We start from the raw sequence: 23,277 nt of genomic DNA on the forward strand, positions 1-23,277 counted from the left end.
ATCCGAGTCGACTCTGAGGCAGTTCAACTCCAAAGACAGAGGATCAGTTTTCGGGCTCTGAGAGCCGAGTCGACTCCAAGATGATCTTAAAAGAGTCGACTCGAGAAAGAAATGCAGAAAAATAGATCTCTGGAACCCTGAGAACGAGTCGTCTCCAGAGGGCCGAGTCATCTTCGGATATTGGCGAGTCGACTCCAGGTTTGGTCGAGTCGACTCCAGAATGGGACAGTACTTTAATTCAAATCTTGAACAGTGGGCGCGAGTCATCTCCAGTGAAGCATGAGTCGACTCCGGCAACAGCCGAGTCGACTCTAGATCTAACGAGTCGACTCCGACCCCAACGGATACATTGTTAGGAGTTGCAGATTGTGCAGAACGGCCACAAATTAGTGTCTAACGGCTAGTTTTCAAAGAGAACTGCTTAAATAGCCAGAGTGAATAGTAGTAGAGACGAAGAGAGCTATTCCATTCAAACAAAAAGGGATTTCCACCTACCAAAGGCTCTAAAGAGTAAATACAAGAGAAAGAAAGAAGAAGCGCATTGAACTCCATCCAACAAACTCTTTTCTTCGCATTCAAGGCTCTCCTTCTAACATCAAATCTTTAGCGCATTCAAAGAGGAGACTCAGAGTTCGAGAAGCCCCTTCTTTCTCTTCCAAAATTTGTTTGAGGGCTTCTAACTCTTCTCTTTTCATATTGTTTAATATTTGCTTGTTAAGAAGCTTTCCTTGTAACTTTTCCCAAACTATTTTCTTACTTGATTCAATCAGGGGATTGAATCAAGGGTTGTAAGGTTTGTTGGTGAGCCGAAGTTAAAACCAACGGTGTAAGGGTTCGATTGTGATCCCGGAAAAACAATCGGGTGGTTCTAGTCAGTGAGCCTGTGAAAAACGACCGAGTTCGTTGTGATCTCGCGAAAACAACAAGTTGGGTTGTGAACTTGTAAAACAACCGCCTGTAATCCGGAGGATTATAGTGAACTCCCAAGTGAAGCTTGGGGAGTGGACGTAGGAGCAAGTATTAGCTCCGAACCACTATAAATTGGTTCGTGTTTGTATTGGTTGCTGTTTTCTCTCTCTCTCTCTTCATTCACTTCATCTAGTAACTTAACTAATTTGCTTGCAATAGATTTAGTTAATTACTAATCATAGTTTTTTAATTGGTCGAGAATTAATCCAAACCCAATTCATCCCCCCCTCTTGGGTTGTTTTCTTGGGCAACAGTATCACTAGTGGATTGTGAGACTCGAAGGCATTCACTTGGTGATCAGTGAACCCTAAGAATAGAACTGAAACTGTTTCAATCTACTGAACGGAGTTTCAGTGATATTGAGATAAAAATCTCAATATATCTCACTACAAGACAGAATAGAACCTACAAGATCACATACATAGAGAATTTGATTAGTCAGACTATCATAATTATGATTTAGAATCACAATTGATGTTAATTATTAATATGATTAGTGACTGAATTAACTCACTAAGTATTAGTGAGTTAATGGAAGAAGAATTAAGTGGAATTGATTGCAATTGGATTGCAATTGGGTTGATTTAATAAGCCAAATCAAATTGGGTTCGACCCAAATTGAGTTGGGCTCATGATTGGGTCAACCCTGATTAGATCAGGGTATATGCCTTAAGTCGTGCATACTATGCGGATTCTAAAGTCCACATGGCGTCGTAGGATGCATGCGCCCCATCTAATTCTCCTAATATGATTAGGAGTTAGCCTAATTAAGGGACAAGTCCTAATGTGATTAGGACTCAACCATAGCACCATGAAAGAGGTCCAAGCCCAATGTGATTAGGCTCCAATCTCTAGATCCAAGGACACATGTCATTAATTGATTTGAGGCGCCACCTAAGTAGATTCTAATCCACTTGATCATGGCGCCATGGACACTTGGCATTGATCCAAGGGTGGGTGGCAAAGGTAGTGTTTATCTCTAATCATGATAAGCCTTGGAAAACCCTAAGCCACCATCTATAAAAGGGGATGCATGGGGCATGTGAGAGGGAATGAATTAATTGGAGTTTCTTCTCTTCTTCTCCACGCCTCCTCTCTCTCCCTCTCCTTTTCTTCTCCCACGGTAGCAAAGTGAAGGCCTTCTTCCTCTTCTTCTAAGGCGTTGGAAGCGTGAGAAGAAGAACTAAAGGGGAGAGAGCTAACACGCCAAGGAAAGAAGGGGTTCTTTCCTTCATACGCCCATTGCTTCTTCCTCCTTCTCCACAACAGCAAGAGGGCTTCTTCTTCCTCTTCTTCCATGGCAGCAAGGCAAGGAAAATTTACGGTGAAAGCTTCCTCCTTCCTCCTCCTCCATCATGAGCAAGGTTGAAGAAGAAAGAGTTCTTCTTCAAGGAGGTAAGATGCTGATCTTCTTCTAATATTTTTGATAGTCATGAGAGATCTTTGCAAGGAGCTAGCACTCTGATAAGATCTGATATCAGATAGTCATGTCCTCGTGTGGATACCTGTAGAGGCTGGACGCTTGTGCAGCTCTAACAGGAACCTCCTATGATCATCAGGCTGCGGTGTTTTTCCACCCGCACAAAGTTTGAAGATGAAATCTTCAAATCTTATTTCTGATTTTTGTTTCAATCTTTATGATATTTAATCAATCTTTTTCAGATCCTAATCTCCCCTCCCTCATCAGTTCAAAGGTCTTCTGATTTTGGATCCAGAAATATTTTTGAACTCCACGATATGTGACACGTTCATACGATGAACGACGTCCCGTGCGATATTCCGCTGCGATCGTCGCATCGCGCGAGGCGTAACTCAACACAAGGCTATAGAAATCCATAATCATTTGCTAAATACTAAGGCAATAGAAGATGTTGCAAATTTACCTGGAACAAATGCTAGATTATAGTTTGTGTCACGCCCCCGCCTGCGCGGGGCACGTGAGGTGTTCGTCCGATTCCTGTCCACCTAAAAATATGCTAGACAGATCGTTGTTAGAACCAACGAACAAAAGTTAAATTTAAATTTTTACTCTTACCTTTCTTACTCGAAAAATAGTGGTTGTAAGAGGTCGATCCACAGGGAGGCGATTGGAGTTGCATAAAAATTAGAACATTCACTCGGATTCAAAATCGACTTTTGAATGATGGAAGAAAAACATTATTTTGAGGATGTGGAATGATTCTCTAGTCTATTAGAGAATTATTTTTAATTGAAATTAACTAGAAGACATGTACTTAGATTTAAAGAGCATTTATATTTTTAACTAATCAAAGAAAAGCTTTGGCATAAATTAAACTGGATGAAAACGGTGCTAAGAAGATCAAAAGCCTAGAACATAAATTTCATAAAGGAAAATTAGATGTATTGCATAAAAAGAAAAATTAAATGATTGCATGAAGAAAACAGAAATTTAACTAAACCTAGAACAAGGATTTCATAAAAGAAAATTGATGGATTTCACAAAAAGAAAAACTGATTACAAATAAAAATGGCAAATAGAGACCTAATGCTCCTTCTATTTTGCAAATAAAATAAAAAAAATAAAACAAAAACAAATCTCTTCTCTCTCTTTCTCCCACAGTGGAAAATACTAATTTCCTCTTTTTTTTCCTTTCTTCTTCCCAAAAGAAACAGAGCACTCCCACTCCCCTGTTTCTTGGCCCCAACCCCAAAACCGAGCACACCCCCATTGCTTCTCCTCCCCTCTTCTTATAGGCCCTTGGAGATGCGGTAGAGGCTGGATCAGCTCCGGAAGAGACGCGGACGGCTGGCGTGAACTTGCTTCTTTGGGCCACGGATGCGGGATCGCCGGAAGGGGCGGGCTTCCTTCTTCGGGCGCTGCTGGGAGCTGAAGAGGAAGGTGGCGACGCGGATCCTTTGCTGCATCACGGGCGGAAGAAATGGGATCGCCGGTGATTGCGGAAGAGGGGGTTGGGATTTCGAATCCGGCTCGGACGCGATGCTGGGAGCTGAAACGGAAGGTGGGGACACGGGCTTCCTTCTTCGGTTGCTGGGAAGGAGGAGGACATGGATGATGATCTGGGAAGGATGCGGAATCACGGGAGAGCTGGGATCTTCCGTGATTGCTGGGATGAACAAACGGACCGGCTGGGATAAAGCTGGAGAGGAAGATGGCTGCATGATGCTGGGGATCCGATGGGAGCTGGCACGATGGCTAGCACGGAAGATATCTTGGAAGCTTCACGGCGGGAATGGAAGGGAGGATGGCCGAATTGGAAGCTTCGTGGATGGCTGGGGCAGCTGTGAGGTGCTGGGATCACAGAATCATGGCTTGGAGCTGGCACGGGTGCTGGGATTCCGGCTCGGGATTCCTTCTTTGGATGTGCCGGACGTGATGCTTGGATCACGGAAGCGGGATCGAGGGGGAGGACGGACGCGGGATGCTGTCGCGGAAGGAAGGAGGCGCACGTGGATGTTGAGGATTTCGCCGGGATCACGGATGAGAGGCGTGCTTGGATCTCGGGAGGAAGGAGAGGGCGGTGATGTACTGCGGGCGGCTGAAGTGGAAGATGAATCGGGAGCTGAAAGACACCAAGTTCCATCCAATTAGTCATATGGAAAAAAAGAATAATATGATATGAAATTTGGCTTGTAGGGTCATCTGTTCTGACCGGAGGTCAATTGCAAATTTTTCAAGTCATGGGTCACCCAGCACCTCATAGTTATGATATGGTCAAATTAGATTTGCCCAAAATTCTTTCCTAAAAGCATAAAGAAATTGGACCCGATTCGGACCCGAATCCGACTCGGACCCTACCCGATCTTCAACCGGGTCGGATCTGGGAAGGGATCCTTCTTTAATCAAATTTGTACTCAATGTGCATTTGATCTCTAATTTATGAAAATCTGTGCCAAACCCAAATATAATATTAATCCAGTGAATTTATCATTATCGGTTAGCAATAATACTAATTTAGGTGACATGTAGGTCGCACTTTTGTGCTCTCATCATGAGGCACCTAGTACCTACGTGCGGGCCACATGAGGGAGGAACACGGAGCTCCCCTGCCAGATATTGTCTGCTTCCGAGGCTTCACGCAAGCATCCTTCACCCTTCTTCGGTTTTGCTTTCCACCCAAAATGCGCCTGTAGGATTTGGAGACACCCGCCTCATATGCCCAGGCTCTGGAACGAGTCTTTCCGATGTGGGACTATTGGGCCTCACACCCTTTCCACCATCGGACAAGAGCCATCCTTGGCTCTGATACTAAATGTCATGCCCCCGCCTGCACGGGGCACGTGAGGCACCTAGTGCCACGTGGGGGCCACATGAGGGAGGAACACGGGGCTCCCTTGCCACATATTATCCGATTCCGGAGCTTCATGCAAGCGTCCTTCATCCCTCTCCGATTTTGTTTTCCACCCAAAATGCATCTGCAGGATTTGGAGATACCCACCTTATATGCCCAGGCTCTGGAACGAATCTTTCCGATGTTGGACTATAGGGCCTCACAGTTTGCATCAATTGAAGATACTACGAATTTAGTAGTTTTTTTTTCTTACATAATCCATAGTAAACAACAACCATAGATAGATGCTAAAGTCATGAAGCTTAGAATTTGATGTAGGCAATGTGATCAAAAAGGTTGGCCATCTCACATGACATAACATCTGAAGTTGATGTTTTTTCCTTTTGCTAAAGTTGACTGATTTATTTTGAATCATGTGTCTGAAAAAGCAATTTCATGATTATAAGCTTCTTAAGATAATATTGTTTTGGTTAAAAAGAGAACTAATTAATGTGCGATCAATACTAAATAGTATTGATAGAGAACTAGTATTAGGTACAATACTAACATCTTCAAATTAATGTGCGATCACATTCACTTTTTCTACTGCTTAGGTAAAATCAAGAAGAACAGATGATTCAACTTGATCGAGACATTGCACATGATCAAGGCTACAGAAATCCATAATCATTTACCAAATACTAAGGTAATAGAAGATGTTGCAAATTTACCTGGAAAAACTGCTAGATTATAGTTTGCATCAATCGAAGATACTACGAATTTAGTAGTTTTATTTTCTTACATAATCCATAGTAAACAACAACTGTTAATGGATGCTAAAGTCGTGAAGCTTAGAATTTGATGGAGGCAATGTGATCAAAAAGGTTGGCCATCTCACATGGCATAACATCTGAAGTTGATATTTTTCCTTTTGCTAAAGTTGACTGATTTATTATGAATCATGTGTCTGAAAAAGCAATTTCATGATTATAAGTGTTACGGGGGAACTTAGCCACCATGCCCCACGTGACCGGCACGCGCGCCCGGGAAGACTACGGCTGCCCCTTTATCCAGCAATCCGACCTTGGGTCGGATATCTTCGGCTCCGCAGCCCGACCCCGAGTCGGCTGCCCCTTGATCCAGCAATCTGACCTCGGGTCGGATATCTTCGGCTCCGCAGCCCGACCCCGAGTCGGCTGCCCCTTTATCCAGCAATCCGACCTTGGGTCGGATATCTTCGGCTCTGCAGCCCGACCCCGAGTCGGTCGCCCCTTGATCCAGCAATCCGACCTCGGGTCGGATATCTTCGGCTCCGCAGCCCGACCCCGAGTCGGCTGCCTCTTGATCCAGCAATCAGACCCCGAGTCGGCAATCTCTGACAACAACAGACTGTTCCCCTGAGGCACGCCGCGGCCCCCTGCTCCACTACTCCCTGCAACGGCCGTATCCGACGCTGTTTCACGATTCCCTGTAACAGCCATACAAAGCGGAACTCCACTACGCCCTGCCATAGCCGTACCCAGCGCTGCCCCACGACGCCCTGTAACGGCCATGTCAGTGGCAACCCCATCGCGCCACACGATGACCAATCCCCAAAAGAACCCCCCAGCCTGGTATATATGCGGCTGGGGGGGAAGGGGGAGGGTAAGCAAGATTTTTCAGAGTATCATCTTACCTGCTACCTCTCCTTCTCCTTCGATCTTTCCTAACTTGATCATCGGAGGGCCCCCACTACCCTGGTGGTGGTGCGAGGCTTGCTTGCAGGTTCCCCGGCGGAAGGTGGAGCGCAACCGAAGCAATTCCAAGGGAACCCCGTTCACACCGCTGTGCCAATCGTTCTCGGTTTGAACCCCCAGCAACAGTTGGCGCTAGAAGGAGGGCTCGGATCTCAGAGCGATCGTAATGGCACGGCGAGGTGGTCATGGAGCTTCCAATGCTTCCGGTCGCGGGGCCTCTCACGCCTCTGGCCGGAAGGCCGCTGCATCTCCAACACACTCTCAGCAACACTCCACCTCCCCACCGCCCGTTCAGACGGTCGAAGCCGCCCAGTTCGACCAACTAACCCAGCAGGTTCGCACCCTCGCGGAGGCGGTGCAGAATCTGCAGGGTGCGATTTCCCGGGCGCCGCAGCGGGCTCAGGAGCCGCCGCGGCCTGAGCATTCGCCTGTCCTCCTCAACCCGCGCTCCTTTCTCTCCCATGGGGATGAGCGCCGGCACGAGGAGGATTCTCGAGCACGCTCCATTCTGCCGGGACCCTCCCACCGGAGCCGCGCGGGGTCCGAGAGGCGGGCCCGGGCGCGTTCCCAGACCCCCCAATCCTCGAGGAACCCGCGCTCCAGTCGGTCCCCCTCTCGCCGCTCCTTGTCTCCTACCCACCGGTCGCGCTCCCTGGACCGGCGGGTGGACGATCTCCACCGACAACTCCAGGTCCTGAAGGGCCATTCCAAAGATCCCTTCGCCGACTTAGAGATCTCCTCCCAGCCGGCGCTTGCCTCGAGGATCCTGCGGACCCCGAATCCGCCGGGGTTCAAAATGCCGGCGATCGAACCCTATGACGGGGCGGCGGACCCGCGGGATCACGTCGAGAGTTTCAGGACCCTTATGCTCCTCCACGGAGCATCAGATCCCCTTCTCTGCAAGGCTTTCCCGGCAACCCTCCATGGCCCGGCGAGGGCATGGTTCGCCGGGCTGGAGGCTGACTCAATCCGGTCCTTCGACCAGTTCACTCGCCTCTTCGTCACTCATTTCGCCGTCAGTAGCCGGCGGCGACTGGTCTCCGACTTCCTCTTTGATGTCCGGCAAAACGAGGGAGAAAGCCTGCGGGATTATCTTACCCGCTTCAACAGGGCTACGCTGGAGGTCCGGAGCCTGAGTCAGGAGGTAGCTCTTTCAGCCCTGAAGCGTGGCTTCCGGAAGGGCAGACTCACCTTCTCCCTGGACAAACGCCTGCCGCGGAGCTTCCCAGAGCTGTTGTCCCGGACGAACCAGTATGCGGACGCCGAGGAGGCGGCCGCCCACCGGAGCAAGGAGGCCGCCGAGATCCCTCCAAAGCTTGGGAAGAAAAGGCGGAAAGAGGCACGCCACAGGAGGAGCCCGACGCCCCAGCGTCGGCGCAGAAGCCCGTCGCCGGCGAAGAACCACAGCGCCCCACGCCCTCGTTCTCCGCCCCGACGTTTCAATCGGTACACCCCTCTCCTGACTCCCCGGGCCAAGATCCTTATGGAGATCAAGGGGCGGGAGGACCTCCCGGCCCCGAGACAGATGTGGAAGATCCCTGGGAAGAGGCCCTTCCGGGCGTACTGTGAGTACCACCGAGACCACGGCCACGACACGGAAGACTGCTTCCAGCTTCGGGACGAGATCGAGGCTCTCATCCGCCGGGGGCGTCTCGGTCGATATGTGAGCGACCGACGTCCCCCCGCAGACCCGCGTCCGGCCGACCCGGCTCCTCCGGGGCCTCGGGAGCAGAATTGACCCGTTGCGGGCGTGATCCACACTATCACTGGGGGCTGCCCCCGACCCGTGAGGAACGCAGGGGGCTCGACGAGGCATCGGGGGCGGCCGTCGCAAAGAGGCAGAGGGTCGGCAACGTAATCACTTTTTGTGATGAGGATGTAAAGGGGGTTCAGACCCCCCACGATGACGCCATGGTAATCTCCCTCACCATGGCAAACTATGATGTAAGGCGTGTTCTTGTGGATAGTGGAAGCTCAGCTGATATCTTGTTTTACGAGGCCTTCCAAAAGCTGGGCTTGTCCAGACAATTGTTGCACAAAATGTCCACCCCCCTCGTAGGATTCACCGGTGACGCTATCCCGGTGGAAGGTGTCGTTGAGCTGCCTGTGACTGCGGGCGTCGCACCCGCAGAAGCCACGGTGCGACTCGGGTTCTTGGTCGTCCGTGTTCCCTCGGCTTACAACGCTATCCTCGGACGACCCGGGCTGAACGCCCTTCGTGCGGTGGTCTCCACGTACCACTTGCTCATGCGGTTCCCCACGACGGTCGGGATTGGGGAGGTCCGAGGTGACCAACCGACCGCACGGCAATGTTTCTTAACGACCCTCAAAGGGAAGAAGCCCGCAGAAGCCCTAAGCGTCGAGTCCCTTGATGCCAGAGACGAGGTGGCCTTGCGGCAGGGGGAGCCGGCCGAGGGTGTGGTCGAAGTTCCCCTCGAGGAAGGCCGCCGGGACCGGGCGGTCCGGGTCGGCGCCAATCTCGACCCGGGAGCTCGGGCCCGGTTGGTGGAATTCCTCCGAGCCAATGCCGATGTATTTGCCTGGTCGGCGGCCGATGTACCTGGGATCGACCCGGGGGTCATCTCTCACGCCCTCAACGTCGACCCGACCCACCGGCCAGTGAAGCAGAAGAAGAGACACTGTGCCCCGGATCAGATCCGGGTGATCGACCAGGAGGTAGACAAACTCTTGGAGGCAGGATTCATAAGGGAGGTGAGTTACCCCGAGTGGCTGGCAAATGTCGTACTTGTCCGGAAGGCGAGCGGGAAGTGGAGGATGTGTGTCGACTATACCGACCTGAACAAGGCGTGCCCCAAGGATAGCTTTCCGCTTCCGCGGATAGACCAACTGGTCGACGCGACTTCCGGACATCAGCTGCTGTCTTTCATGGACGCCTTCTCCAGTTACAACCAGATAATGATGGCCCCACAGGACGAGGAGAAAACTGCCTTTATAACAGACCGGGGGCTGTACTGCTACAAGGTAATGCCCTTCGGTCTGAAGAATGCTGGCGCCACTTACCAGCGCCTCGTCAACAAAATCTTCAAAGAGCAAATCGGCCGGAATATGGAGGTGTACGTGGATGATATGCTGGTGAAGAGCCGCCAGGCAGACCAGCACATTGTGGATCTGGAGGAGACTTTCACCACCTTGCGGAAGTTTCGCATGAAGCTGAACCCAGCGAAGTGCGCCTTTGGCGCTTCGGCCGGGAGGTTCCTCGGTTTCATTGTCAACCAGCGGAGTATCGAAGCCAACTCGGACAAAATCAAGGCCATCCAAGGTATGTCCCCTCCGACCAAAGTGAAGGAGGTTCAGGAGCTCGCTGGAAGGGTCGCCGCGCTCAGACGATTTGTGGCAAAATCGGCCGAACGCTGCCAACCATTCTTCAAGGTGTTAAAACACCCGAAAGACTTCCTCTGGACGGCCGAATGTCAAGCAGCATTCGACCAGCTCAAGGAATACCTGGCATCTCCTCCCCTGCTGTCCAAGCCGCAAGAAGGGGAGATGCTCTACCTCTATCTGGCGGTCTCCCCAACCGCGGTCAGTGCGGTGCTGGTTCGGGAAGAGGCAAAGCTCCAGAAGCCCGTGTATTACATCAGCCGGGTCCTACGGGATGCCGAGGCACGGTATACGAAGGCTGAAAAGATTGCCTTCGCGCTGCTGACCGCGACCAGGAGGCTCCGCCCCTATTTCCAGGCCCATTCTGTCACCCTCTTAACTGATCAACCACTACGACAGATCCTCAGCAACCCCGAGAATGCGGGACGGCTGGTGAAGTGGGCAATAGAACTCGGTGAGTTCGACATCCGCTACCAGCCTCGGCCCGCCATCAAGGCCCAGGTGCTCGCGGACTTCCTCGCTGAGTGCACGGTGCAGGTGGCGGAACCTAGACCGCCGAAAATGCCCAGCCTCGACCTCCCGACCTGGACGCTTCACATCGATGGGTCGTCGAACCCCGAGGGTGGAGGGGCCGGGCTGGTCCTTACCAGTCCTGATGGAGTGATAGCCGAGTATGCCTTGAGGTTTGGATTTCCAGTGACCAACAACGAGGCGGAGTACGAGGCCCTAGTTGCGGGACTCAAACTCGTCGGGGAGCTCGGCATCCGGCGTTTGAAGGTCTTCACCGACTCCCAGCTGGTGGTCGGGTAGGTCCGTGGGGAGTTCGAGGTCCGGAGCCCGACCATGCAGAACTACGTCCAGAAGGTGCAAGCACTCATTCCCGACCTCGGCAGCGTCGACCTCCAGCAGGTCCCCAGAAGCGAAAATGCCAGGGCCGACAGGTTGTCCCGCTTGGTGGGCGCAGAGGCGCACAACCTGTCGAGGGCAATCTACCTGGAGACCCTGGATGCCCCGAGCATCGGCGAGGCTGGGGCGGTGATGGCGATTGACCCGGAGCCGTCTTGGATGGACCCGCTCGTCGCCTACCTCGCCGAAGGGATCCTCCCTGAAGACGAAGATCAAGCTCGGCGACTTGTCAGGAAGTCCGCCCACTACGTACTCTATGAAGGGAGGCTGTATCGGACCTCGTTCACCGCCCCCCTCTTAAGGTGCCTCCGCCCCTTGGAGGCGGCCTACGTCCTCGGCGAAGTCCACGAGGGCGTCTGCGGATCGCACTCAGGGGCTAGGTCCTTGGCGCACAAGATCATGAGGCAAGGCTATTATTGGCCTACCTTGTTGGAGGACTCAAAGGATCACGTACGGAAATGCGACGCCTGCCAGCGCCACGCCAACGTCCAGAGAGTCCCTTCTGTCCCCTTGGCACCAATCACCGCACCCTGGCCCTTCTCACAGTGGGGAATGGATATCCTCGGACCGTTCTCCGTCGCTTCCGCCCAGCGGAAATTCTTGATTGTTGCAATCGACTACTTCACCAAGTGGGTGGAGGCGGAGCCGCTGGCCAATATCACGGAGGCGCAAGTCCGGAAGTTTGTAAAGAAAAACATCATTGTCCGATTTGGGGTACCCCGGGTCCTCATCTCGGATAATGGTCGACAGTTCGACAACAAGCATTTCCGTGACTTCTGCGAGGAGTTCGGGATCGAGCATCGGTTCACATCTGTGTCGCATCCCCAAACCAACGGTGAGGCCGAAGTGACAAATCGGACAATCCTCCAAGGAATTAAGGCGCGAATCGGTCGGACGAGGCAAGCTTGGGTCGAAGAACTCGAGAACGTCCTTTGGGCGTATCGGACCACGCATCGGACCCCTACCGGGGAGACGCCTTTCGGCCTAACCTATGGCACGGAAGCGGTCGTCCCTGTGGAGCTCGGACTCCCCTCGCCCCGGGTGGCCGCGCACCGACCCGAGGCCAATTCGGAGCAGCTCCGAGGGAACCTGGACCTCTTGAAAGAAGCGAGGGAAATGGCGCAGGTCCGGATGGCGATGTATCAGCAGAGGGTGGCCCGGTATTATAACTCCAAGGTCCGACCAAAACTTTTCAGAATCGGAGATCTGGTGCTAAGGCGGGCCAAAGCATCTCAGCCCGCGGAAGGTGGGAAGCTGGCGCCAAATTGGGAAGGCCCGTATAGGGTTCGCTGAGTAAACCGACCTGGCTCCTACCAGTTGGAGGCACTAGATGGTCGAGAAATTCCAAGGAGCTGGAATTCCGCTAACCTGCGGGTATATTACCAGTAGAAAGACAAAGCCAGAAAGACAGCTCAAAAAATATATAGTTCTTTTCATTTCAATAATTTCTGGTTACAATGGCGTGTTCGTGTGATTACAAAGAATTTCCAGAGGGGGATTGGGGAGTAAAGAAACTAAGGAAGAGGTGGGGACTCCGTGGAGCTGAAGATCTGGGATCCCGAACCCTCCGCCCGAAGCAACTGCAATCCCACTGGCCGTGGGTGCTTCCCCCCGGAGGCGCCATCGACGCCTCACGCAAAAGACGAAGAGCCGGCGCGGACGAAGAAGAAGTTCACACTGCTTCTAGAGGAACGCCACCTCCAAGGGATATTCTGGTCCTCCCCAGGAGAAGGGGAGGAAAGGAATATAAGGGAGAAGAGCGTGAGGGGCGTGATCCCGGATGAAACGCCTAGAGCGGAGTTCCACCGGGGAGAATCCTCCCGTTGATCCCAGATGAAACGGCTAGTTGGTGGAAGTCGCGAGGGGCGCGCCTCCCGTTCCTCCGGCTGGGATTTCCCAGCCACGCGCCGGAGAGGAGGTCCACGATCCATGGCAACCTGAACAGCTCCGGCTTGGCAGGCTCCACCGCACCTGCGCTTATATTTATAGCCAAACTGTGGCCCCCCGGTCGTTCCGATGCGGGTGGCTCCAATAAATGCGGGCACATCGAATCCGGAGCCGTTCCGGCTCTCGAGATTTATCCCCCCACGATCTCCTAGGCATTATTCTCCTTAATTGCATTCTTCGTGCAGGACACTCCGGACGGCGTGTATCCCGCGGCCCACGTATCTCCGCACACGCCCAGGCCGCATCCGCCTCGAAGAACACGCGTATCGCGGCCGCTTAACTGGCACTCCTCGCAAGCAGCAACTGACTGGTCCGATTTCCCAGGTAACGCCTCAATTAGCATTTAATGGCCTTCTAGTGTTCCCCAGGCGACGCTTCGAGAGGGGGAGAAACACGATCGCAGCTGGCCATGGAGAAACCCCGTCGAGCGGCAAGTGACAGGCGCGGGGCCAACGAGCGGAATTCCCCGAGGCTCAGCCCTCGGATGCCAGGCTAACCCGATGATCATCCCGGGAGCAGACTAGCCTGAAGCCCCGACCGGTCGCCTCGGCTTGCGCCAGCCTTGGCCGACCAACGAGCGGAATTCTCCGAGGCTCGGCCCTCGGATGCCAGGCTAACCCGATGATCATCCCGGGAGCAGACTAGCCTGAAGCCCCGACCGGTCGCCTCGGCTTGCGCCAGCCTTGGCCGACCAACGAGCGGAATTCTCCGAGGCTCGGCCCTCGGATGCCAGGCTAACCCGATGATCATCCTGGGAGCAGACTAGCCTGAAGCCCCGACCGGTCGCCTCGGCTTGCGCCAGCCTTGGCCGACCAACGAGCGGAATTCCCCGAGGCTCGACCCTCGGATGCCAGGCTAACCCGATGATCATCCCGAGAGCAGACTAGCCTGAAGCCCCGACCGGTCGCCTCGGCTTGCGCCAGCCTTGGCCGACCAACGAGCGGAATTCTCCAAGGCTCGGCCCTCGGATGCCAGGCTAACCCGATGATCATCCCGGGAGCAGACTAGCCTGAAGCCCCGACCGGTCGCCTCGGCTTGCGCCAGCCTTGGCCGACCAACGAACGGAATTCTCCGAGGCTCGGCCCTCGGATGCCAGGCTAACCCGATGATCATCCCGGGAGCAGACTAGCCTGAAGCCCCGACCGGTCGCCTCGGCTTGCGCCAGCCTTGGCCGACCAACGAGCGGAATTCCCCGAGGCTCGGCCCTCGGATGCCAGGCTAACCCGATGATCATCCCGGGAGCAGACTAGCCTAAAGCCCCGACCGGTCGCCTCGGCTTGCGCCAGCCTTGGCCGACCAACGAGCGGAATTCCCCGAGGCTCGGCCCTCGGATGCCAGGCTAACCCGATGATCATCCCGGGAGCAGACTAGCCTGAAGCCCCGACTGGTCGCCTCGGCTTGCGCCAGCCTTGGCCGACCAACGAGCGGAATTCCCCGAGGCTCGGCCCTCGGATGCCAGGCTAACCCGATGATCATCCCGGGAGCAGACTAGCCTGAAGCCCCGACCGGTCGCCTCGGCTTGCGCCAGCCTTGGCCGACCAGCGAAAGAATTTCCTGAGGCCCAACCCTCGGATGCCTGGCCTAGCGCCGGAAGAATTTTCTGAGGCCCAACCCTCGGATGCCTGGCCTAGCGCCGGAAGAATTTCCTGAGGCCTAACCCTCGGATGCCTGGCCTAGCGCCGGAAGAATTTCCTGAGGCCTAACCCTCGGATGCCTGGCCTAGCGCCGGAAGAATTTCCTGAGGCCCAACCCTCGGATGCCTGGCCTAGCGCCGGAAGAATTTCCTGAGGCCCAACCCTCGGATGCCTGGCCTAGCGCCGGAAGAATTTCCTGAGATGCCTGGCCTAGCGCCGGAAGAATTTCCTGAGGCCTAACCCTCGGATGCCTGGCCTAGCGCCGGAAGAATTTCCTGAGGCCTAACCCTCGAATGCCTGGCCTAGCGCCGGAAGAATTTCCTGAGGCCCAACCCTCGGATGCCTGGCCTAGCGCCGGAAGAATTTCCTGAGGCCCAACCCTCGGATGCCTGGCCTAGCGCCGGAAGAATTTCCTGAGGCCCAACCCTCGGATGCCTGGCCTAGCGCCGGAAGAATTTCCTGAGGCCTAACCTCCGGATGCCTGGCCTAGCGCTGGGAGAATTTCCTGAGGCCTAACCCTCGGATGCCTGGCCTAGCGCCGGAAGAATTTTCTGAGGCCTAACCCTCGGATGCCTGGCCTAGCGCCAGAAGAACTTCAAGAGTCAGGAGTCGGCGAGACGCTACCAAGAGTTAAGAAGAGGAAGGACGAAAGTGAAATGAGGAAACACTCTGTTTGCATTAACTTTCGTTGCATCAGGGCCGAGACCCATACAACATGGCAAAACGCCAACATACAAAGAAAAGTACAGAGAGTCAGTTTGAAGGAACCCCTGAGTCGGGAACGGCGAGCACGTCCACGAAGGGTGGGGAGACGGTTGGAGAATCGGCAGGCAATGGCATCGGAGGGGAGTCGAGGAGGGAGACCCCACTCAGGTCAATTCCGGGGTATTTAGCGGACACCCTTGCCAGGACTTCATCGAAGCCTAAGGCAAAGGAGTCGGACCCCGCGTCCGACATGTCACGGATGAACTCGGCGGACTGACGATAGGCCTGTACCGCCTGACGCCCGATCTCCGCGCTCTTCTCGGCCAGCGCAGCCTCCGCTCGCTCCGTAATCTGAGCTTTCGCTTCCATGACCTTCGCCACAATCCGGTCGTCCGCCTCGGAGGAGACCCTCAGCAGATCGGCCCGAGCCTCCATGTGCCTCGCCTCGGCAGCGACGCGAGCAGCCTCAGCGTCCTCCAGGCGCGAATGAAGCTCCTGGTTGCTCGCACGAGTCCCCTCCAAGGCCGACTCCAATTCGGCCAGCTTGGCTTCAAGAGATCGGGTTCGGTTGCGGGCGTTGTCGGCCGACTGCTGGGCCTTCTCCCACCTCTCCCGGAAGTCGGCAGCCTTCCGGGACTGCTTTTCGGCCCACTCCTCCGCCTTCCTGATCTCGCTTTCGAGACCCGAGGCAACCTTGAGTTGCTCCTGAGCATCCATCAGTTGCCTCTCGAGGACGGCGAAGCCGAGTGCCCGCTCTTCGGCCACCTGGAGCCTCGTTTCGAGGTCCCTGGTCGTCCTCCCCGCCGCAGCCTGGCCTCCCTCCTCTATAGCTTTCAGTCGGCTCTCGGTCCTCGCCAGAAGCCTCGCCTGTTCCTCGTGGCTCTCCTCCAGGCGGATCATGTACTGGGCGAGCTAAGAGATAGAAAAAATGAGAGCGTCAGACGGGGATCAATAGAGCCTATAAACGACGAAAGCGACCAAAAGAACACTCACCGACATGAGACAGACGCAGCTGGCAGCTCCGACTTTAGGGATGCTCATCTGCCGGACCTGCCTACGGTCCCTCTCCAGCAGCACCGTCTCGACGAGGTTTCGGGCGCCGGCGAAAGTGAAGGCCGACCCCGACTTCGCCCCGGAGCCGGACGGTGGTTCTGCAGCCTTACCCTTACCCATCGCTTGGGAGAGAGTCATGCCAACCGTGCGCGGGGCAGGGGCCGCGCCAGAGATCGACAGGGTCCCGCTCGGCCGGGGCCTCGGCGCGCCCCCCCTTCTCGTATCATCCGAAGCCGACCGAGTCGAAGATCGGGCTGGGGACCGATTGCGTCCGACCCGGCCGCCCCGGGCGCGCTCGGATGACACCTCCGGAAAAATGATAGTCTCATCACCGGAGGGCTAATACGGCGTCAACTGTCGGTCCGAGCCCGCGGCGTCCCCCTGATCGATGGGCCCGGACCCGTCTGTCGGCGTCGGAGTCGCCTGCTGGCGGGGCTTCTTCGCCGGTGGGACCCCGCTCGGAGCAGTCCGTTTCTTCCTCCGGACCGCTTCCAGTAGGGACGCCCTACTAACAGCCATTGCCTTGTCCGACTGTATGACGTCGTCGATTTCTGCAAAAAGGACGAGATGGTTAGAAACTAAGAAACCGATGGAAAGAAGAAAGGAAAGAGGAGAAAAGAGCTAAAAAAGAAGAAGTGGTGGCGGGCTCACGGTCGGCAGGGACCGAGCTCAGACCGACATTCACCAGAGCATCCTCGGAAATAAGGCTAGCCACCGGGGGGAGCCGGCCCTCGGCGACCAACCCCCTCAAGACGGCGACGCCATCGGACTCCTCCCTCGACAACCTCGATAGGCCGATCGGGGACTTCATCGGCGTCTCCCAGGTTGTCCCGATTCCCCAAGAGGGATCTACGTCGATGAAAAAGAAACGCTCCTTCCAGCCATGAATGGAGGAAGGAGCCTCCTTGAAGAGGCCGCACCCTCGCCGCGCCGCAAAGCACCACCACCCTCTGTCCCGGGGGTGGCCGTTCAGGCCATAGCATTCCCAAAAGACGTTCAGGGTGGCGGGAACCTCGTGCATGCGGCAGAGAACCTGGAAGGCCGTCAGGGTACGCCATGAGTTCGGCGCCAGTTGCGTCGGCGCCACTCTTAAACCTCGAAGCACCTGCACGACTAAGTCCGAGAGGGGAAGGCGGAACCCAGCCCGAAGGATGTCCTCATTGATGGCGACCTTCCCTGGAGGAGGATGGGACATCCTCTCCTCAGGCCCCGGGAGCGTAACGTTGCAGGTTTCGGGAAGGTGGTACCGGGCCACGAACCTATCTAGGTCTTCGGGGACCAGCTCCGACTGAATGCGGTCTGCTCTTACTTCGTCCATCCCTAACAGTCAGTGAATCTACGGTCAGGACGGGGTCAAGAGGGAAGAAGGGACCGGAACGACTGGGGTACACTAATACGAAAGGAGAAAGTACGGAGGGCCCTAAATTGCAGAGTGGGGCAACTCACCGGAAGGGAAGGAAGAACGGCTCCGAGAGCGCCAAAGGAGGAGCGAACGAACAGTCCGACGGCAACGGCAGCAGCACAAGGGAGAAACTCGAGGATGCCTGTGAAGAGAAAGGCGGACGGGGGAGGGCCCCCGGTTAAATAGGCGGAAAGGCGGGTGACGCCTCGGTGGCGCCAGAGGACGCCTAGCTGCCGAAGGTTCGTTCGCGCCCCAAAGGCGAATCGACGCCATTAAGGAAGGATGTCCGCCGAAATCCGCAGACCGCCAGATCAGCGACAACCGCCATACACCGTAAAGAAGGCGGGGAGCTCGAAGCGCACGCGCCTTTCCGAGGGATGGCGGCAATCTCGAAGCATCACTCCCTTCACCCGTTCCCCTCCTGGTTCCAGGCTCGGAAGTGGGGGGCTACTGTTACGGGGGAACTTAGCCACCATGCCCCACGTGACCGGCACGCGCGCCCGGGAAGACTACGGCTGCCCCTTTATCCAGCAATCCGACCTTGGGTCGGATATCTTCGGCTCCGCAGCCCGACCCCGAGTCGGCTGCCCCTTGATCCAGCAATCCGACCTCGGGTCGGATATCTTCGGCTCCGCAGTCCGACCCCGAGTCGGTTGCCCCTTTATCTAGCAATCCGACCTTGGGTCGGATATCTTCGGCTCCGCAGCCCGACCCCGAGTCGGTCGCCCCTTGATCCAGCAATCCGACCTCGGGTCGGATATCTTCGGCTCCGCAGCCCGACCCCGAGTCGGCTGCCCCTTGATCCAGCAATCAGACCCCGAGTCGGCAATCTCTGACAACAACAGACTGTTCCCCTGAGGCACGCCGCGACCCCCTGCTCCACTACTCCCTGCAACGGCCGTATCCGATGCTGTTTCACGATCCCCTGTAACAGCCGTACAAAGCGGAACTCCACTGCGCCCTGCCATAGCCGTACCCAGCGCTGCCCCACGACGCCCTGTAACGGCCATGTCAGTGGCAACCCCATCGCGCCACACGATGACCAATCCCCAAAAGAACCCCCCAGCCTGGTATATATGCGGCTGGGGGGGAAGGGGGAGGGTAAGCAAGATTTTCCAGAGTATCATCTTACCTGCTACCTCTCCTTCTCCTTCGATCTTTCCTAACTTAATCGTCGGAGGGCCCCCACTACCCTGGTGGTGGTGCGAGGCTTGCTTGCAGGTTCCCCGGCGGAAGGTGGAGCGCAACCGAAGCAATTCCAAGGGAACCCCATTCACACCGCTGTGCCAATCGTTCTCGGTTTGAACCCCCAGCAACAATAAGCATCTTAAGATAATATTGTTTTGGTTAAAAAGAGAACTAATTATGCAAAATAGAATTGGATAACTGGAGTATATAGGCCTTTCCTATGTGAATAAAATCATTAAAATCTTCTCAAAGAAATGTCTTCATGAAGCTGAATGGTGCATCGTATGACAAAAATTGCCTTGCAATAAAGAGGATCCTTAGTGGCTTGATCATGATATGTAGGACCAAAGCAACAATAGAGGCAAGGACGCACATTTCCAGAGATTTGACGCTACACTAAGTGGGTACATGATACATATGTTCACTCCTCAAGTTATAAGGATCAAGAAAGAGAGACTGAGGGAGATATATGTGTCCCTATAATCTGCTCTTAGGGACAGTTTTGCAATTTGATTTCTCAGGACAATAGGAGTTTGAATCTATGTAAGAACATATTGATCCTTTTGAGAAGAAGGAATTGATTTCTAGGTCTCCTTTTTTTTATTAATGAATAACAAACTAAGGTACACAGCGTCATAGCCTCTATTTATACTAGTCTGGTCTAACATTGCAGACTTAAAACCGGATTCCTCTTTTACTTCAAATAGGATATAACTTTTCTAGAACATATTTGATTAGTAAAAATAAACATGAAAAAGCTAAAATTCTATAGAAGGTATATCGACTTCTATATTAACTATGTCCATAGTCGCTCTATCTTTTTCTTCTCGGATTGTTAGATACACTTTATGAAATTCTTTTCTAGAAAGAAAATTTTTATTTTGATCAAACCTATTTTGGGATCCAAAAGATGCAATTTGATCCTGTCACTTGGTGCACTACACCTTTTATGGGTTGATGCCAATTGTAGAGCTCAAAAATATATCTGATTTCAATAAAAAGATCACCTCAATCAGGCATCGTATAGTTAAGTTATGGTCTCTACAAGTTTGGCACATGATTCAGCTTTCCGATGTCGCAAATCTCGTTCTTGAACCCTACCCAATCCTTCTTGTAGTTGCTAAAGTAGTCCATGTCGAGTTTATTGATCCTCTTGGATCATACATCTCTATTGGGATTGGACAGGATCTTCTGATGGCCAATGGACTTAGTAAAACCAGCATGCTTGGCCAACATCATAGACACTTGCTAGTCATTGTCAATGGCTATAATGACATAGTAAATTTATCCTGGATCATTATTGACCCTAGCTCTCCCAGTCGGACATTTGAAACTTCTTACACAGTTCTTTCAAAAGGATCAAAAGTAGATACTTGAATATCAATCATAAGGTAAACTAAGGGATATAGGTATACATTTAAGATAGGAGATGTTTGGTTGCCTATAATTTCATTAGTATGATAGGAATTGCAGTTGCAATTGAAATTGGAAATGCAGAAGTTGTTGATTTGCTTATCTATGCTTGATAATTTTTTTAGAATATTGTGCTACATTCTTGGATTTTCCTTTGGTTCAACATGGTTCCTCAATTTCAATGAGAGAATGTTGAAGCTGATAAAGGCAACAATGTTGACAATAATATCTCAAAGCTTAGGTATTGCCCAGCTATGCAGCCAAAGAGGAGGATGAATTAGGCTTTTCAAAAACTTAAATATAATGTAGCGGAATAAAACTTGATAGATGGATATTAATTTCAGCAATTGAGTAATAAGTAAATATGCAAAAAATTAATGCAAACAAATCAAGCAATATAAACATACAAAATTTAAAGTAGTTCTGTGCCAACTCTACACCTATATTCACTTCTCAAGATATCTTTCTTAAAAAAATTTACAATAATCTTTTCAGAATTACAGTCCAATTTCTACACAGGCTCACAATCAACCAAGTTGATTTTCATAAGTAATCAACCAAAACCAACACCGAGCCTATCTCCAGGATCAACATAATCCAATTCATAATTTGGATGGACCTTTTTCCAAGTTTCATCCCTGAAACTTATCACAATAGAGTATATAAAGTAATGCAATCACAATAAAGTACCACTCCTGAATAATAAATACAAAGTAATAAATGGAGCTTGACTCAGTTGGTTCACTTTGATTGATCTTGAATGCGCTTCACCAACTCTTAGTTGAAGAGGATATGATCTTTCAGCTCTCAGTAAATGATCCTAAGAATTTTTCTTTTTGAAGCTCTCTTCTTTTTATTTGCTCTTTCTTGCTCTTGTTGATTTCTTTTTGCACTTCTTGTTCTCCTCTTTTTCCTCCTTTTTTTCTCACTTTGTTCTCTTGGTGTTTCCATGCATATATACCATTTGAAAATGGTTGGAACACTCTCCTAACCATTAGACAGGTTGAAAAAGCCATTATGAGATAAAAACAACCATTCTAATTTATAGAAAACTAGTCATTACTGTTGTCAGGTGCAGAGAGGTCGATTCATGATCTTCAGGATTCGACTCATACTTGCTATTATTTTTGTTGCACTCTATCTTTTTCTATAATCATTGTGGAGTCGGCTTTCTTTGTTCAAGGGTCGACACGTTTGGTGATAGAGGTCGACTCGTTGTTGTCAGGAATCAACTCTTCAACGGACTAAGTTTTACTGCTTTCTATCAGCCATTTAGGGGTCGACTCGCTTGTTTCTGGGGTCGACACTTGTTTGACTAGAGTCGACTCATATTTTTCATGGGTCGACTTGCTAATGTGATGAAATTTTTAGCTCTTTGTCTTTTTTTTTTAAGCCATTTAGGGTCGACTCGCTTGTTTCTAGGATCGACTCTTGTTAGACTGGAGTCGACTCATATTCTTCATGGGTCGACTCGCCAATATGATAAATTTTATGGCTTTTTGTCTGTCTTTTGAGATTATTCTGGGGTTGACTCATGATCTACAAGAGTCAGCTCGTGAAGGCATATCAGCCAGTGATAGTGTGCTAGGGTCGACACATTGCAAACTAAGGGTTGACTCTTGCAATAACTTATAATAAAATTCTCTGTATTTGCATTTGAGCTTCCAAAGATTGCTTCAAGACCTTTTTGGAGTTGTATTTCTTGGTGTAGAGCTTCAGATATATGATCAGCATTAAAGAGTTACTAAAAGCTTTCTTCTTAGCTTTCTAAAATCAATCAAGCATACTCAAGAAAATAGATTAGTTATCCATTTACTCAATTATTTTGCATCATCAAAATTAACCCTTTAGGGTCAACACTAGATAAGATGTTACTTTGGGCAACTTGTTAATGGCCTGTGACTTACATTACTGCCAGTTCATACCAAGCAATAGTAAGTGCAAGTTAGAATCTTAGTTCCCTTGACAATTTGAAAGAACATAGGCGATCCTTACATTTCGACTCAAATGTTAACTTGAATCCTATTGATCAACTAGCTATAAGGTATCCTAAGAAGATAGTAGTACTTTTTGATAACTGCATCCAAAAACATACCACTTTCTTTTTCTTTTCTTTTTTTTTTGCTAAAGCGGGCATTTCATACAACATGGGTACGAATACACCCAATCGAATCAGAAAACAAAATGTCCCGAAAAGCTCCGGGCATCCCTCCCTCCCCCCCAGTCCATAGAGTGCCTCCTGAGTGGCTCGCAACATATTCCACCACCCAGTCAGCCGCCCCGTTAGCTTCGCGATATACGTGCGTAGCCTGGAATATAACACCCTCACTCATCATCATCTAGATATCGCGGAGCAAGGGGTGAACTCCGCCGACACTGTGCGGGCCCTTTCGGACCCAACTAATAACCGTGGCTGAATCACCCTCTAGAATGATTGAGCTCGCCTGAAGCACCCGTCTCGCGTAGCACATGCCCATCCAGGCCGCCCGCAGCTCTGCTCCAGAAATCGAGATATCGAAAATCTGACAGCCCCCTGCTGCAACTATACTGGAGCTCGGGCCCCTGATGACGAATCCAACTCCACCCCTCCTACCTCCCTCAGTGACTGAACCATCAAAATTGACCTTGAGAAAACTCGGGGGTGGGGGCTCCCAGGTAAAGAATCCCTATGTGGAGCTGCCGAAGCAATAAGAGAGCCCCAGATGTCTCGAGCTATCAAAAGTCTATAGTCCGAA

At 52.3% G+C, this 23,277-nt stretch overlaps 1 protein-coding gene across 1 annotated transcript; it reads right to left on the minus strand.

The window, feature by feature from the left end:
* Positions 1 to 5,884: 5,884 nt before the first annotated feature.
* On the minus strand, positions 5,885 to 16,792 carry LOC149752679 (uncharacterized). Its single transcript, XM_089925980.1, has 3 exons — positions 16,480 to 16,792; positions 15,895 to 16,398; positions 5,885 to 5,890 (listed from the first exon to the last, which is right to left on the minus strand). The coding sequence occupies exons 1-3, from the start codon at positions 16,675 to 16,677 to the stop codon at positions 5,885 to 5,887; spliced, it is 708 nt and encodes a 235-aa protein (XP_089782106.1). The 5' UTR covers positions 16,678 to 16,792.
* Between the last annotated feature and the right edge of the window lie 6,485 nt (positions 16,793 to 23,277).

The sequence above is a fragment of the Phoenix dactylifera genome, chromosome 10 (genome assembly GCF_051530095.1).
Source record: "Phoenix dactylifera cultivar Ajwa chromosome 10, Ajwa_hap1_PhDact_Kaust_v1.1, whole genome shotgun sequence".
In the NCBI taxonomy this organism is placed as follows: domain Eukaryota; kingdom Viridiplantae; phylum Streptophyta; class Magnoliopsida; order Arecales; family Arecaceae; genus Phoenix; species Phoenix dactylifera.

Excerpts from the sequence above, each read along its gene's own strand:
- LOC149752679 (XM_089925980.1), bottom strand. The coding sequence starts at position 16,677 with ATGACTCTCTCCCAAGCGATGGGTAAGGGTAAGGCTGCAGAACCACCG. Across the intron at positions 16,399-16,479 it reads GCTGCGTCTGTCTCATGTCG|CTCGCCCAGTACATGATCCG; the intron begins GTGAGTGTTCTT and ends TCTATCTCTTAG.